Source organism: Protopterus annectens, chromosome 1.part2 (genome assembly GCF_019279795.1).
Source record: "Protopterus annectens isolate FY-2018-M chromosome 1.part2, PAN1.0, whole genome shotgun sequence".
Taxonomy (NCBI): Eukaryota; Metazoa; Chordata; order Ceratodontiformes; family Protopteridae; genus Protopterus; species Protopterus annectens.
In genome coordinates this window covers 521,985,172-521,998,041 of record NC_056727.1, presented here as the reverse complement: position 1 = coordinate 521,998,041, position 12,870 = coordinate 521,985,172, and the positions used below count along the sequence as shown (strand labels likewise).

General features: G+C 37.4%; 1 protein-coding gene across 7 annotated transcripts in view; it reads right to left on the bottom strand.

The window, feature by feature from the left end:
• SLC8A1 (solute carrier family 8 member A1) overlaps window positions 1–12,870 on the bottom strand; it is a 2,780,038-nt gene that overhangs the window by 335,077 nt on the left and 2,432,091 nt on the right. For 4 of the 7 annotated variants that reach the window (XM_044057347.1, XM_044057374.1, XM_044057357.1 and 1 more), the window contains one exon: window positions 10,477–10,545. The exons of the other annotated variants lie outside the window; for them this stretch is intronic. In XM_044057347.1, coding sequence (XP_043913282.1) covers window positions 10,477–10,545 — 69 coding nt within the window. The remainder of the gene's footprint in view (window positions 1–10,476; window positions 10,546–12,870) is intronic. 7 annotated transcript variants of the gene reach the window in all.

Below are 12,870 nucleotides of genomic sequence, written 5' to 3'. Positions count from 1 at the left end.
TTTTTAGCATTTAGTAGCGGTTGAGAGTTGTTTAGCCAAGATTCAATATGTGTAATGGCATTTTGAGTAGCTGATAGTAGGTTGGAGAAATTGTTTGAGGTAGAGATTATAGTCGAATTATCAGTGTATTGGATGACTTTACCTAGTTGTGTGACTTTGTGGAGGTTATTTATAAAGATGTTGAAAAGTAATGGACCCAGAATGGAACCCTGTGGGACTCCTATGTTGTTTGACAGGTAATTAGATTGAACGTTTTGCCACTTCACAGATTGCTGTCTGTTATGTAGGTATGATGTAAACCAGTTGAGGGATGTGGGGCCACAGCCAAGTTCCGTCAATTGGGTCAGAAGTTTAGCATGTGAAACTGTGTCAAAAGCCTTAGATAAATCCAATAGGATTACTGATGTAGGCTGACCTGTATCAAAGGCTTTGTTGACAGTATCGGTGAAAAAGAGAGCAGGGTTGTAATGGTGCTGTGTTGTAGGCAAAAGCCATGTTGAGTGGAGGACAGGAGATCATTGTCAATAAGGTACTTGAGTAATTGTGTGTGTACACACTTATCAAGTATTTTGGATAATGGAGAATGTATAGAGATGGGGGGATAATTGGAGAGGTCATGAGAGTTTCTGCCTTTATGTAGGGGAATGATGATGGATTTTTCCACAGATGTGGAACATAGTCTTCTGCGAGAGAGTGGTTTATAAGAATACTTACTGGGTATTAAATTGCATTTGCTGCTAGTTGTAAGTATTATGGGGGAAGATTATACGTGGAAAGAAAGCAGGGTTTTAGCTTTTTTAATAGTTTACATATAGGGATGTGGGTATAGGTTGGATATAAAATGAGTGAATTGAAGGAGTATTGGAATTTTTGTCAGGAAGAAGAGGTGAATTGCCAGTTTGTTTGGAGTTATCTGTATTTTGAGAGTGTGGGTTTGGGTTTGTTGGGGAATCTTTGATTAATTTTTGAATGGTTGTAATGAAATGGGTATTGAAGTTGTGGGAGATTTACTGAGGGGTCTTATCAGGTGCAAGAGATAGATTTTCAATAGTGCCAGGGTTTAGAATGCTGGAAAATGATTTCCAGAATTTCCTATGATTATTTTGTAGGGATGTTAGCCTACAGGAGAAAGAGGCTTTTGTATATTGTATTACTAGTTGTTTTTTTATTCTATTTCTTAGTTGTTTGAAGTTGGTTTCATTTTGTTGTGTTCTATCTTTTTGCCAAGTTTTTCAAGCTTTGTCTCTTTTGAGGATACATTGTTTGGTTATTTTTGTTAGCCATGGGGCATGATTTACTTTTGTTCACTTGATACGTACGGGGGCTAGGCTGCTAAGTGTATCTAAGAAGAGATTATTAAAGTAACTGCTTTATCTAGTGGAAGAGTGTTTAGTGGGAGCCAGCTTAAGGATTTTAAAATGCTCAAGAATTTATTTTGGTCAAAGTGGGTGAGATTTCTGGATGTTTTGTAGGAGTGGGTCTTGACTATATGAGGGTGTGTGGGTGGATGCTGGGAGGTGGCCACTTAGTACATCGGGTAGGGGTCCAGAGTTGGAGTAGTTGTGGGGGTGAGTAACTAATATCTCGTCTAAGATAGATTCTGAACATGTAGAAGGGCCGTGATTGGGAGTATTGATAAACTGGGTAAAGCTGTGTAAGTTTAGGCTGTTGGTTGGGGAGTTGGAGGTAAGACTTTGTCAGTTAATATTTGTATCTCCTAGGATTATAGTTTCATTTGATATGTTTAGGTTTATCCATGCTAGGAATTCTTCTAGGATGGAAATATTTTGTCCAGGGGGGATATAGACTACTGCAATAGTTAGGGTTTTATTGTTGTTTAACTGAAGAGTTGTTAGGAGAAATTTTAAGTTTTGAAAGGTAGGGGGTGGTTTGGGGTAGGGAGCAATATTTAGCGTATCTTGGTAGTGCAACACCGCCACCCTTTTTGTTGAGTCTATTAGATCGAATTATGTTGTAGCAAGGAGGGGGTATTTCAGTATCTGAAATATCTGGCTTTAGCCATGTTTCAGTTACTGCGATAATATTTGGGGTGTGAGTAGTTAGCCAGGCATGGAATTTGGTGACTTTATTACAGATGGTACGAATGTTTATTGCTATAAAGTATAAATGGTGTTGCTTTGGGTTTATGTTAGAATCTTGGGAGTGGTATGGACCAGGGTTTGGGTAATGTCTCAACATATAGTAAGTGCGAGAAGATGATGAATTACAGCTTTAGCATGATTATTTTTTGAGAGGGGCCTGGGATATTGTGAGAGGCAGAGTTTAAGTTTGTTTTTGGTATAGAGAAATTTGGTTTGGCTGAGAGTGGTGGTTTGAGTTACAATTAAAGAAGGAGAGATTTCTGAATAGCTATTGTTGTTGACTGCCAGTGGAAGGGTGTAGGTGCTGGATGGCTGTGGAGGTGGCCTTAGGAGGGTACATATAGTGATGACATTACATAGTAGGCCCAGAAAAGCTGTGCAGGTGAGAAAGAGTAATAAGAGTTATGTGTTTTGCAATGTATTAGTGATGTGTGGCATGTTTTGGGAGGTAGTAGTGTGAGTATTTAGGTGGAGGTTGCAGGGGGTGTCTTGTGTGGTAATAGGAGGTTGCTAGATGAGGTAATGATGGGGAGGGGTTAGGGATGTGTAAATGTAATGAAAGAGGGGGTGGGGGAATGGGGGTAGGGTAGGGGAGCAAAGTGAGCTCAGAGCGCAGTAGAGGGAAGACAGAGCAGGTTGCACTGGACCTCAGAAGCCCAAAACAGCTCAAGAGTCCAGCAAAAACCTATCTACACAGGTGAAAAGAATATCAAAATAGCACCTGGACTGACGGTAGGTATTGCAATGGGGTCAAGAAGGCACAAATATATTTTAAGTGTGGTTGAGTTTATGAATCAAGGAATAAGGTATAGTCAAAAGGGAAGTATACAAACTGACAGAGATAGGAGGTGGGAGAAAGTGGTCAGGAAGGCATGTAGAGTACTTAAGAAAAAATAGCAGAAAGGTAGGAAAGAAAAGCAATTGAGGATATAGTTACCTAGTGCGAGTAGAGTACTTGAGAGAAAAATAGCAGAAAGGTGGAAAAAATATAAAAGCAATTGGAGATAGAGTTACCTAGGGCTAGATACTATAGGGGAGCTAGTGACACCAGGTGAACAAAGAAGCGAAAAGGGAGCATGGAGAAAAGTTTGTTCTAAGACCCGTTCCCTACAATTATAGTGGCCTTGTATAAAGAGGTAGATGAAGGTAAAAAATGGAGACAGTACAGGAGTGTGATAGGGATGAGAGCAGATACAGAACAAGACAGGGTCACCTTAAACTAAGTAGTACAAGGTATAGAGCTAGAGTAGTAGGAGCATGATGGGGGAAATAGAGAAAGAGGTTTTGCGGCATGCTTCTATGCCTACAAACTAGGATTGTGCAGTTACAGATTTAAAAAACAGAGCTGGACATACAAGATTTTCTCTGTGAGTTTGGTAGGGGTCTCCTGCATTGTTACAAGGGTCCTGCTGCTGATTAGTGTCCTTCAGTAGGAATTATACACTTGGACAGAGGTGAACAGGGTCTTCAGGGAGGCAAGGTGTACTAAGGAGTGGAGCACAGTAAATTTTCACAGTTAGCAATTAGCTTAGATGTTTGCTGACTATATCTTACATATATGCTCTATATAAAACCAGAAGCAGTGACTACATTCATCATACAATAGTCTCTAATAATGCTACTATCACAGAAATATAAGGTTGTCAATGCACTCTATGCTGTGCTAACAATAGTTACAGCTGACTAGTACAGTTGTTTGTCTTTTTGGCTTTTCCCAGTTAGGGGTCGCCACAGCGGAACTCTGGTCCGCTAATGATTGGCAGTAGACTTTCACAAACACTGAGGTGCCAACTCGATGTTCAACTTTCAACGAAGGCATGCCCATTTATGCATGTCTTTCGAACACCCACCCAACCGCGGGGAGGACATGCAGACTCCACTTCTTTTCAATTCAAAATACAATCAGTACAGTAAACAGATAGTGCCAAAACTTGTTAAAAACCGACAATCTTATATGCTAGGAATGCTAGGCTGTAATGTCTGAAAGCTAGCATAAAAATGTAGTTTATTTGGTGGCCTTAGCATAAAACAAGACAGAATTCTTGTCTGCATTATCATGGAAGTAAAAATGGAGCTTCCTGTTTTGTTGTAGGCACCCTCCTAATTTACATTACTGGGAATTAGGGTCCTAATTTACATTACTGGGAATTAGGGTAGCTGTAGCATACGCCAGTGATATAGGGTATCTTTGGAATATGTCAGAGGTGAGAATAGCACTGTGTATTATGTCATCAGCAACCTCCATTGTAGAACTACTGTACTTTTATAGGATCATAACTATTTAAAAAAAATAATATGTCAGTTATCTTGCACCAGGAGTCAGCATCATAGAAATATTTGCAAAACCAGATTAAATAAGTCTATGCTACAATAAGACCAATTAGACTGCAACTTCTACATAAAACATACGAGTATGTGTTCTGGTAGCTAAATGTTATGCTTCTTCAAGAGCGATGGAGCTGACATGCCTTGCACAGTTGCTATATGCATCCCAGTGTATACAAGAGCTAAGGGCCTAGGCAACAGCTGAAAAACAATGTGGTGCCTGGAAAACTAAATAAGAATGGCTGCTGCCATTATTGCACGGATGTAAAAGGTGCAGTCGATAATTCCTCAATGCCAAAACAATGCAGGCAGTACAAAAGCTACTAATACTTTTTTTTTTTTAATAAAAAACAGACAGCAAACATATAACTTACCTTGGAAGCATGCTGTGAAGGGAAAGCATTGTTGAGTGGGGTGTAGAGGGATTCAAAAATGGCACCAAGGGGAGGGGGTTGATTAAATAAACTTGGTTGTAGCCGATAAGAGGTATAAGACAGGAAGAGGGGGTGTGGTTATGTGTGAGGAAAGTAGAAGGACTGCATGAAGTGCACAGGACCTCGGAATCCCTAAACAGCCCAAGAGTCCTGCAAAATGGTTGTTTTAGAACCCTATAATTTGTTGTGCCCTGCTCTGTCAATTTTTGAAATGTACAAAAATAGCTCTGTCTCAGGAACCATGGAGATGCACTTTATTACAACAAAGAGTAAAATACCAGTTTTCACAATCACTGCTTCGTTGGGTATTAAGAAGGGAACTTAAGATCACCCATTTAAATAGGTAGTTAAAAAAATCACCTGACATTAACTATAGAGGCACTTGTGATTTAAAGCAATACCTTACATTATCATCCTTGTTGCTTAAATTTTAGAGCTGGTTTTATAGTAATACAACCATTTAAACCAGGGAAATACTTATTCCATCTATATTCCGTATATTGTGGGTTTTTATATCATATCTTCTTCTTCTTAAACTATCATATAAACATTGTGGTTCTGCAAAACTGAAGATGCATGTGTAGATCATCTTTCTGTAGGTGATGTCGGTAAAGGAGATACATATTGACATTTGGCTTTTTATATGATAGATGTTCACAAACAAATTCTTTCAATTTCATATTTGATTTACCTATATGGAATGCCAGCCATAATTTACAAGTGACCAGTTGTTCAATATTTCTAGAATAACAGGGAGCATAATTCTTAAAGACAAATTATTCATTAGTAGGGTATATAAAATATTTAGCCTTATTTATAACATTACAAAAAAACTACACTTTGTACAAGTAAATGTTATAGGTAAATACTAGGCAGTCAGTCTGCAGGCCATTTCAAGTCTACTCAAAAATAAATAAATAAATAAATAAAAAAAACAACAAAACAAAAAAAAAATCAGAAGTTCTTTTTATCTTCATGAAAACCCTATTCAAAAGTTCCCTCCAACCTCAAGGAGGACAAGACAAGACAGACCTGGGAGAATTTGAATCTGCCCATCCAATTATATAGGTTTATCTAGAAGGTGGCAAGGGCACTACTCTGACTAACATGTAGTGGGAGTCTGTTCCAGAGATGGGGGATATATTAGAATATGAATCTATCACACCAATGTGTCTTATTTGTCTGATGATCAAGGTTTGTTTTTTTTAAGTGAGTATTCCACGAAGGAATAGCAAGTCAAATAGGGTTGGATCTTTTATGACTTGAAAGGCTTGACACAAATCTCCATGGAGGAGTCTGTAAGAGACTGAGTATAGAGAAAGGGTTGCCAGTCTCTCTTGTTAATTAATATTTTTGAAGCTGCTGATCTTTTTAGTTATAAATCTACGGGGTCTCTCAAGCTGTGTGATAATTTTGGACAAAAGCATTTTAAGAGATGCATTATATTCAATAATGGGTCTGATAGCACACGAGTAAAGGGGAATTAAGACTTTGGATCCAGTGAGAATGCCCTTGGAATTAGATGGACAAGATCAAAGGCTTTCCTGAAGTACTGTAGAAACATGATGGTGTAATGGAAAGGAATTATCAACAACAGTGCCTGACTGGAGGGTTGACTCTCCTGCATGGTATGTAAAAACTGTTCTGTTTACTAATATTAACTTTGCTACATGCTACTTTACATTTCATTTCAAACCATTGCCCTTGAACCAATTGCTAACATGGTCTAACCCATGACAGAGCAATTGTGATTCAGATAGTTGAAGATTGAATAACAACATCCAATTTATAATTGTCTGCAAACTTAGTTAACAGTAGACCAGGAGTGCTGGTCTGAAGGTCTGAGAAAGTTATGCCAAATAGGAGAGGGCCCCAAAGTGAGCCAAATGACACAACTCTGGCAACTGTTTTGCTTTTAGAAATGGCACCTACAACTCAGTCTAACTCACAACTAGTAGTCTGGAGCAAGATAAACTCTGGGAGAACTTTAGGCAAGACATGAGGGCCACTTCTCAAAGAAACCCTGTCCTTGTGAAAAATGAGGTAGGTGTGACTCACCACAACAGTTTTAGACTCAGATACTGTCCTAGCAGAATTCAGAGCAATGTGTAAACCATATTCTTTGTTAAGAAATTCAGTTCTGCCAGATTTGCTGGTTCAAATGGACAGAGTACGCTTTTCAAGTACAAAGTTATGATCTCAAGGAGGAGTCACCTGTTTCCTATGTGGATGAATATGCAACAGTCTTTCAAAAACGGTTTGACTTGAGTATGGTTAGAAAGGGGAGAATCAAAGGGCAGTCAAGCAAAAATGGTTAACAAATGCACCATTGCAAAATAATAAGAAAGGCCAGGGAAGAGTAGCTAAAACAAATAATCAATAATAATCAATAATCAGAGGCAGCTATGCCCGAAGAGGGTTCTGGTTCCTTTTCTGGCACCAACTAGAAATTGCTTTATAATTGTAAATATATGATTTAATAGTAGCATGTTTTTTTTTTTTTTGCAACTTTTACTAAACTGATGCCTAACAGATATTGATAGTATATCATCCAGGTAGTTGGTTGAAGAGTTTATAGGCTGGAGTGTATCAAACAACTCTTGTCTTGGAAGAAATCCAGTGTGTGAGAAAGGCTGTGGTAACCGCCCTTGACCAGACTGACTGTTTCCCTGGATGAACAGAGTCACCACCACAGGTTCTGGGGAATTCTGGATTTTAAGAAGAATTTTGGATATCTGTGGAGAGGATGAGAAAGCATACAAGAACATTCACATCCATGGGAATAAAACAGCATCTGTTTTCCAGGAAACCTGATTGGAAACCTGAGGCATCTTGAAATCTACATATGTGTGAGCTTTGTGATGAAATCCTAAATCTGGCCTTCTGTTTGATGCATATGTTCTGCATTATATCTGACTACTCCTTTTGTAAATACAGAAGTGGTATATAATAAACTCTCTTTTGAAAAAAGGGGGATGCTGCTGGTTGTTATCCCTGTATTTTTGAGGTAAAAATTGTAGACAAGGATTCATAGTATAAAATATGGCCCACAGTAGGCTATCTCAAATGTAAATAGACTAAGAAGAAGGAAAACTGATAAAAAAGACTTGCAAGTTTTCTGAAAAGTCTCAAGGTCACTAGCGGAAGTCATTCCTGAGTGAAACTAGAAACTTTAACTGCCAAAAAAACTAATGCTTGCCTTCTTCCCTCGTGATCTTTTGGAGACCAATGTTGGTCTGTGTGACAAACTACCATGTGGTAATGCCTTAAAGCTATAATAGCACTGAGTAGATATATCTTTGGGAAAAAATAATGTCAGCTATCAGTTTTCATTTGAAAGGGCATTGCTATCCAAAAACTGATTTACTACAATAAAGCAAATTTGAAGCTGTGGACACTGGGGGTGTCAAGCCCAGACTTCTGATTTTTTTTTCTTTTACCTTTCTACAAAATCAAACTTTAAAATGTTCATTACTATTTATATAATTATCTGTTTGTCAGGGGTATGCGGTATTGAGCAATTACTTCCTTACCTGTACACTTTTATCATGATATGGAAAGAATGTCTTTTTGGAAGCAGTCATGAGGGTGTACAGAGTGGCAGCCTATATAACACCTAATCTTTTATCTACAAGGCAAGCTATTTACATTCAGACGTTTCTGACAAATTGGTGGTTCTGCAGGAATGGCTGATATGACTTTGTGTGAAGAACAGTGAGTCATTAATACTTACTAATCATGCTCTTTCCAGTAATTCTCCAAGATGCTGCAACAGGATAGCTACGAATAGCTTACACGTCATCAACAGTGAACTAATTCTATATTACAAAGTACAGATCATTGCAAGGCAACAGTACTGCTACCTTGTGCTATACCTAGAATATTTTAATAGCAAAAATTGTTTAAGTATCCGTAACCTCAAATTAGATTTGATGAGGGCAGCTCTGACTTAAATATAAGAGAATTGCAGACCTACTGCCACCTAGTGGACAGGTATAACATAAAACAGTGGTACATAACATTAGTCTCATATTCACTCAAGTTACTGGGAAGAAAAGTATTGCAGAAAATAGTTTCTTTTATCTGCTTTTGCTTCTTTGCATTATGCTTATTAACCAGATAAGATACAGCAGGGCACAACTCCTGCCTTTTCAAGCATAAGTTGAAAACACTGGCTCAGCTTAGCGACTTGTTGCATCACAATATACCTGTAGAGAAGGTAAGAATCATACTCAGGTAAAATGGCTGTCCCTCAATTAAGCAGTGCTGCTTTCAACAAAAAGTCAAACTTCCAGCCACTTACTAATAAAGCATCTAAAATACAAAGCAGAGAGGTATACACCTGTTTTTGTTACGTTACTAGTATTTCAAGGAAAGGTCAGTCTCCAAACTGAAGCAGATCATGTAATACATTTTGTTCATTTCACAAGGGGTGCTGGGTGCCTGTGACATATCTTTCTATTCACCATATAGTATTTTGCTAGAGGGCAGATTAAATTAGCTCTGAACTTAGGTCATCCCATTAAAGGGGGCTGTGTCATGATGAGCATAACTAAATAAACCCAAGTGCAGAGATAACAGTGCTTCATCCCACAGCTCAGAATGGAATCATGTGGGAACCATATTGCTTTAAACAAAAGGAAGCAAATATTCTGATGTAAAATGTTACCGATGTTTAGTCAAAGACTTCTTCAGCTAGTGTGAGCAGAGTAGTGTAATAAGCTATTGTTGTGTGTATCTTAAATGGAAATCAGTGCCCGGTAAAACTGTGGTTGTCCAAGAGCTTAAAGCATTTATTGAAGTATGGTTCTGTTATTGTGCTGGCATTATGTCAGCCTGCCAGTTTCAGATCACCATGTCAGATAAATACCGCCACTACTTTGGATGAAGAGAACATTAGAAACATGGTAGTACCAGTTAGCATAAACTACTGCAAGAACACTGTCTTAAATCAAATAGTATGCTTTTTATATAGCTCAGGAATACAGATCGTGTTACATCATCATTTCTTTTTATAATTCAGCCATGAAAGAAAATGACAGCAGATAAGAACCGATGTTGTAAAACTTAATGGAAAAGAGAACGAGTCAGATATATCAGCAGGTAAGGCCTAGGTAAGCTGAAAGAGCCTAAGAGTTGAAAATGTAAAAGATTCTTGGTAAGGAATGATGCAGAAGAATGATTCACCAGTCATCTATAATGAGGATGCATTGTTCCATCGAGGAGAAATTTTAGGAATTTTGGTTGAGATGTGTGTTATGTTATAATTTCCTTCTGTGAAAAGTAAACTGCACTGTTGATACATACTTCAAGATATATGTTTCTGTTCTTTATTTTACTTTTAAGAGATCACTGGATTAAAAAAAATGTATTTAGCTGGTAATGGTCACTTGCATTGCAAACTGATTGCAAAACATAGCTGTTCAGTAAATTATCTTATTCAAAAATCATTTAAACTGCATGTCAGTATTAAGTTATTTCTTACACAATACATCATGTGAACATGGACACCAGCATGCAAAGTGAATTAGAGGATCAGAAAGAAATCTTCTAAAATATTAGTGTCATACTAATTACACTACCAGTTTCACACACAGCTAAGATGAAAAGAATACCTCCAATGCGGAATATTGATGAAAGGATTGGTCGGTCTCTGGAAATAACCTTCCTCAAGACAAGTTGGCCTAATGAAGTGATCAGCAGACAAAAAATTGAGTTTTATGTTTTCACTTCTCAGATGTAAACAGTAAAACAGCATGTTTATTCTTTCACAGTGAGGTTAGTATTTTAGTATATTCTTAGAAAACAACGCACCAATTTTAAATAACCTCTACCGTTTTCTCCAAATAGGTGATCAATGATTAGAATTTTAAATGTAAACATTGTCGACATCTTCTCTTGGTGGCCAGTTTTAGAGAAATGTGAGAGGGTGAGTATTCTGTCCTCTCTTTCTCCTTCTTCTCTGAGTTTGCTCACTCTTGGAGTTGGTATTTTGGGTATGTGGGGCCCCATGTCAAAGGAAAAATGTTTTTATGTTTTGTGACCTTGAGGGTGTTTTGATTGGCAACCTTCCAAAGTTTTAAATGTTGTGGGGTTGAATAGTAACTTGTCAACTAAATGAGACATGATAATGCGCAGTAGTTCCTTGGATGTGTTATACATTGTAAAAGTTTACAATCTTGGCCAGTATTTTAACTCCCAGTGATTTGACATACAATGACCTAGATGTATAAGTAAAATAAATCTTGACCTCAAATTAACATTTGGAAGATGGATTTTTGAAAGAAAATATAATTCCCTCAAAAGTGTAAGGTTTCTGCTAGCAAGGGGAACATTAGTCATGTCTTAGGCCTACTGTGTGATTTAAACCTACCTATAGATACAAAGCATTTATGGAAATATAAAGCCAGATGCTAAGGAAATTTTTGTTAACAATACCCTTAGCATCTTACTTAACAGTCACCCTCCCTATAATGTACAAGGCATTTTCTTTATCAGCTTTTGCAACGCACTGAAAATAAAAGCTGTGGGAATATAACTAATTGTGTGCTGTGAAGGTCTCAGACTAAAAATAAATGCAGCACTCATTTCTTAGACAACTATTTTTGATTTGCAACATACAGCTTAATTTATATTTTTATTTATCATATGATAACAGGGTCTGTGTTAATATACAGTGGTAATGGGACATGCCTGGGGAAGAAAACTTCCAAGTACAGGTAAAAAGTAAGGCATAGCATTGACATAAACAAAAGCTAATCCAATTAAAAAATATTGTGAACATAAAACAGCATGGTCTTTGTAAATATAAAACATGCAATCATTTTAGGAAACCTTTTAAACTACTGTAGCATTTTTAGCTTACTGTGGCTTACGGCTGTGCATAGTGGCAGCTGGTGACTTTTACGCTGATTGGTGACACCGGAGTCTGTTTACGATGTACAGCACTTTGAACTTCATCATCCTATGTTTTACCTACCATAGTTAAAAATGAAGAGTATACCTCATAAAGTAATGCACTGTCTAAATCAGAAACTTTCTTTAAAACAGACAGCCATAATGATATATATATATATATATATATATATATATATATATATATATATATATATATATATATATATATATATATATATATATATATATATATATATATATATATATATATATATATATATATATATATTTTTTTTTATCTATGAACTTGCTATTACATTTTCTTTCGGTTAAATAGCTTTGTGTTACATTTAGCAGATAGAACATGCCTTGCTACAGAGATCAAAGATAGTATATATATATATATATATATATATACACACACACACATTTATATATAGGTTTACTATTAAAATGTGGAACGGCACTTAAGCAAAAAGATCAAATGCATGTTTCCCAGTTCCTGTAATGCCAAACCAGAAATGATCAAATTCACATTAGTGAATAGTAGTGTGCATCCACTAATACGGGATTGACATTCTGATAACACATCACACTACAGTGGTGAACATGAAATGTACCCTTTTCCTCAATGTAGTGCCATCTCAGAGTTGGAATATATAATTTACAAAGGGTGTGGGGAAGGATAGTTGTGGTGGTGCAGTGGTTAGCATTGTCACCTCACAGCAAGAGGTTTGCCGGTTCTGTTTTTGGCTGGAGTGCCTTCTGTGTGGAGTCTGCATGTCCTCTCTGTGGTTGAGTGAGTTTTAAAGACATGCAAGTGTGTGTGCATGTGTGTGTGTGTGTGTGTGTGTGTGTGTGTGTGTGTGTGTGTGTGTGTGTGTGTGTGTGTGTGTGTGTGTATGTGTGTGTTTATGTTTATGTGTGTGAGTGTGTGTGTGTGTGTGTGTGTGTGTGTGTGTGTGTGTGTGTGTGTGTGTGTGTGTGTGTGTGTGTGCACCTTCTATGAAGGATGGGCACCAGGCTGGCAACTCAACACAGTAAAATCTCCACTGCAAATCAATCTCCTGTGTTCCACTCTGGCAACCTCTAATGGGAGAAGCCAAAAGACA